This window comes from Cariama cristata, unplaced genomic scaffold, assembly GCF_000690535.1.
Source record: "Cariama cristata isolate BGI_N322 unplaced genomic scaffold, ASM69053v1 scaffold18538, whole genome shotgun sequence".
NCBI classification, from domain to species: domain Eukaryota; kingdom Metazoa; phylum Chordata; class Aves; order Cariamiformes; family Cariamidae; genus Cariama; species Cariama cristata.
The window spans coordinates 20,409-23,642 of NW_009631880.1; the positions used below are offsets into that span (position 1 = coordinate 20,409).

Here is a 3,234-nt window from a genome sequence, read left to right on the forward strand (position 1 = left end):
TAGGGAAAGGAAAGATTGCACTTTTCATCCCAAATTACCTCGCCACAGGTCTGATTTACTAAAGATATGAACAGTGAATATGACACAAGACTTACATGATGTGGAAATGTCCTAGTAACAAACAGAAAGGAATAAACCACATTGTTAATATGTAATTTTTAACTTTCCCCTCAACCATCATTTTCCTCAGGATGTAGACTGAAAAGGGTCATTTTTGTAGCTGTGTTTCATTTCTCAAAACGACAGCTAAACATTCCTTTCAAACCAGAGAGAAGGACCTTGGACCAAGGTTTTCAAAGTTAAGAGTATAAGTTACACTGAGAGCTAAAATGTGATGGAAGGAGGTGTTGGGATGCTAAAGTCCATTCACGGACATGCATATGTCTATCCCTGGATTCAGAAAGCCTTTCTGTATGCTTCTGGCACCAAAATTCCCCTGCTAATTAAATATAAATTGAATATAAAACTATATTTAGTCACTCAACCTAAATCTGTCTTTATTGTCAGAAATGATTACTGACTCAAATTAACCATGAAAACTTTTTTTTGACTTAGATACAGGCAACGTTTGAAAGATTTAAGGTTATTTTTAATTTCAAGCTCAACTTTATATATTTCAGAAATCATCTGAGAACCACAGTTGCAATGTTAATTAAAGGCAATCTCATGAACCGTGAAGGGAGGATGAACTTTCAGAACCAAATCTTAATTACACCAAAAAATCCAGAAACAGTGGTAGCAGTTTCACAAACATTGTTGCCCAGGCTCACACAATATAACAGGGATCACATCCTTCTGTAAAGCTGTTTTCCATTTTCTCCCCAGTTAAAAATCTAGACCCCAGTGGCAGGACTAAGTGCCTGAGCAGGTAAGACAAATGGTTTCCTTAAAAATCAAAGAAGTGAAACTCTTCACAAATTGTAAATTTTTCCCACCTCCTGGCTGGCTGAGGATTTCTCTCCCAAAGTACATGTGAGCCCACAGTCTAGAAAAAAAGATTTTAGCACACATGGTAGACTTCACAGACCTGGCTCGAGCATTATTACGCACATGCTCAAGTATTTTCCACTGTTGAGGGTGCAGTATTTTTTGTGGAATAACAAGGTAAGAGAAAAGCACAGCAGTTTTAAAAAGACACAGCTTGCAAAAAAATACTGAAATTAACGTTCTGCAGGCCATACAGACTCACACTGACTCCATTTAGCACAAGGGTAAAGATTTTTGTTTGACTTTCTGGGATGAGAAGGAAATGTATGACTTTTTTGTCAGGCTCTTCCTTGGACCCTCTCCTTAGAGGCCAAATAGAACAAAAAACTACTTACGATACTGTGACTAGTCAAAGAAATTAAGGACAAAGTTATTTAAACAGCTTGTAAGTAAGCATACCGATGGAATTAAATATGATAATTACCTGCTGTACAAGAATCTGACAGGATTCATGTTTCCACAAGAGATGGCAACAGAAAAGATTATACTCACATACAAATATGAATGCAGAAAATTAATGCATATAATTCATGTTCACACGCATACTATGTTAACTTTAATTCCATATGTTATCACATGTATTAAAGTGGAAACTTAAGCCGGTTGTTTAAAGTCCCTAATTCAGGATCTGTTACATAAAGGACACAAGACAGGAATCTCTGAGTAATCACCCCGGGTTTTGTACTGATTCACTGTGTGCCTCCAGGCAAGCACCTTAGACCAGCATTTTTTTCAATGCAGCATGTAATTTTGGATGCTCAATTTGAAATACCTTAAGCTTGATTTCTCAAAACTAATAACTATGAATAGTTTCAATGACAGCCAGTCAGAGCTTAACATATTAAGCTAGAAGCTCAAAACAGGCAATCAGGATGAAGAGGGAAACATTTGAAAATAACCTTAACTTCTTAAGGTTATTAAGACAAAGGAGTGAACGTTTTCCTATGGTTGAACATTTCAGGTGAGAAAATATTCTCAACAAAGGTTGTAGGGATCACAGGGCTTCAATGCACTTCTGAGAATATAGCAGTATATTTAATACTTTACGTGCTGGCATTTGCTTCAGGCGCTTTTCAGCTGCTCATCAACCAGCTGTTGAACTGCAGTGTGTACCAAGAGAAACCATCACCCCTTCCCTGCTAGGCTGCTGGGAGACAGGAACCACAGTAGTGATCCCCAGCAGTATTCCCAGAGGAATGTGCATCACACAGATGGAATTTTGGCCGCATCCTCCACCTCCAAACCTAAAGAATTAGGTACCACAACCGAGATCAGATAAAATGAGTGGTAGTTGCACAAAGCTTCACTCAGACATTTTTTTCTTCTTAACTGCATCTATATGATCTATTTCACATGTCCAAAACCTTAAAAAATAGTAATAATAATAATTCTTTCACATTAACAGCTGTGATTTCAGATCGATGACTAAAAGAACTTACTGATTGAGGTATCAAATTTAAAAATGGAATTTTCAGGAGTTTTAAAAGTGGTATTTTTTTTTTTTTTTTGGTTTACCTGAATTGGAAATTTTTCCATTGTCAGCTGTTCCTGCATTTCCTGGAGCAACAAACACATGTTTTACATGGGGAGACTGGGCCAACTTCCAGGCCAGCGCATGCTCTCTCCCTCCGCTGCCGATCACAAGCACCCGATCAGCCATTAGTCTGCATAAAACCAGAAGAGAAGCAAAACAGCCAGAATTAGTCGTGCGAGGTTAGGAAAGCAAGAGCTTCACAGACCACGGTTTTAAGTGCTGGGTGCAATGCAACACACGACAGAGGTGAATGTCATTTTGTTTCAGGCAACAACAGTTCTATAAGGGTTTTGATGGTTTAAAAAAAAAAGGAAAAAAAAAAAAAAAGACGTATGTACACGAAAAGGGATAACTGACTTATTCAGATGTGATATAAACCAAATGTCAAAGACTGAACCGGTCCACTACAGAGAAGTAACCCACAGGACAATCCATCCTGGTTTTTCTTTAGTGAGATTGGCAACCGCTCCAAGATCTACAGAAATCTGGGATATAGGAAAACCCTTATGAGTGACCAGGCTGTGATTTGTAACCTATAGAAATTCCAGGAGAATCCAAGCCTGTAAAGGGCAAAGCCCTTCTGGTGAACTTAACTGTATGAACACAGTATTACAGTGTTAAGAGCTGAATGGGACCACTGAAGAGTTTTTAGAGGTACTACCTGAAAGAGCTCTAAATACTTTGTGGAAAGGAAAGGCTAAGAGCAATGAGAC

The 3,234-nt window shown here is 38.2% G+C and overlaps 1 protein-coding gene across 1 annotated transcript in view; it reads right to left on the reverse strand.

Annotated features, from left to right (window-relative positions):
* LOC104166278 (trifunctional purine biosynthetic protein adenosine-3) overlaps positions 1-2,647 on the reverse strand; it is a 14,022-nt gene extending 11,375 nt beyond the window's left edge. The window contains exon 1 of the mRNA XM_009706152.1: positions 2,503-2,647. Within this exon, the coding sequence (XP_009704454.1) occupies positions 2,503-2,647 (145 nt within the window). The remainder of the gene's footprint in view (positions 1-2,502) is intronic.
* Between the last annotated feature and the right edge of the window lie 587 nt (positions 2,648-3,234).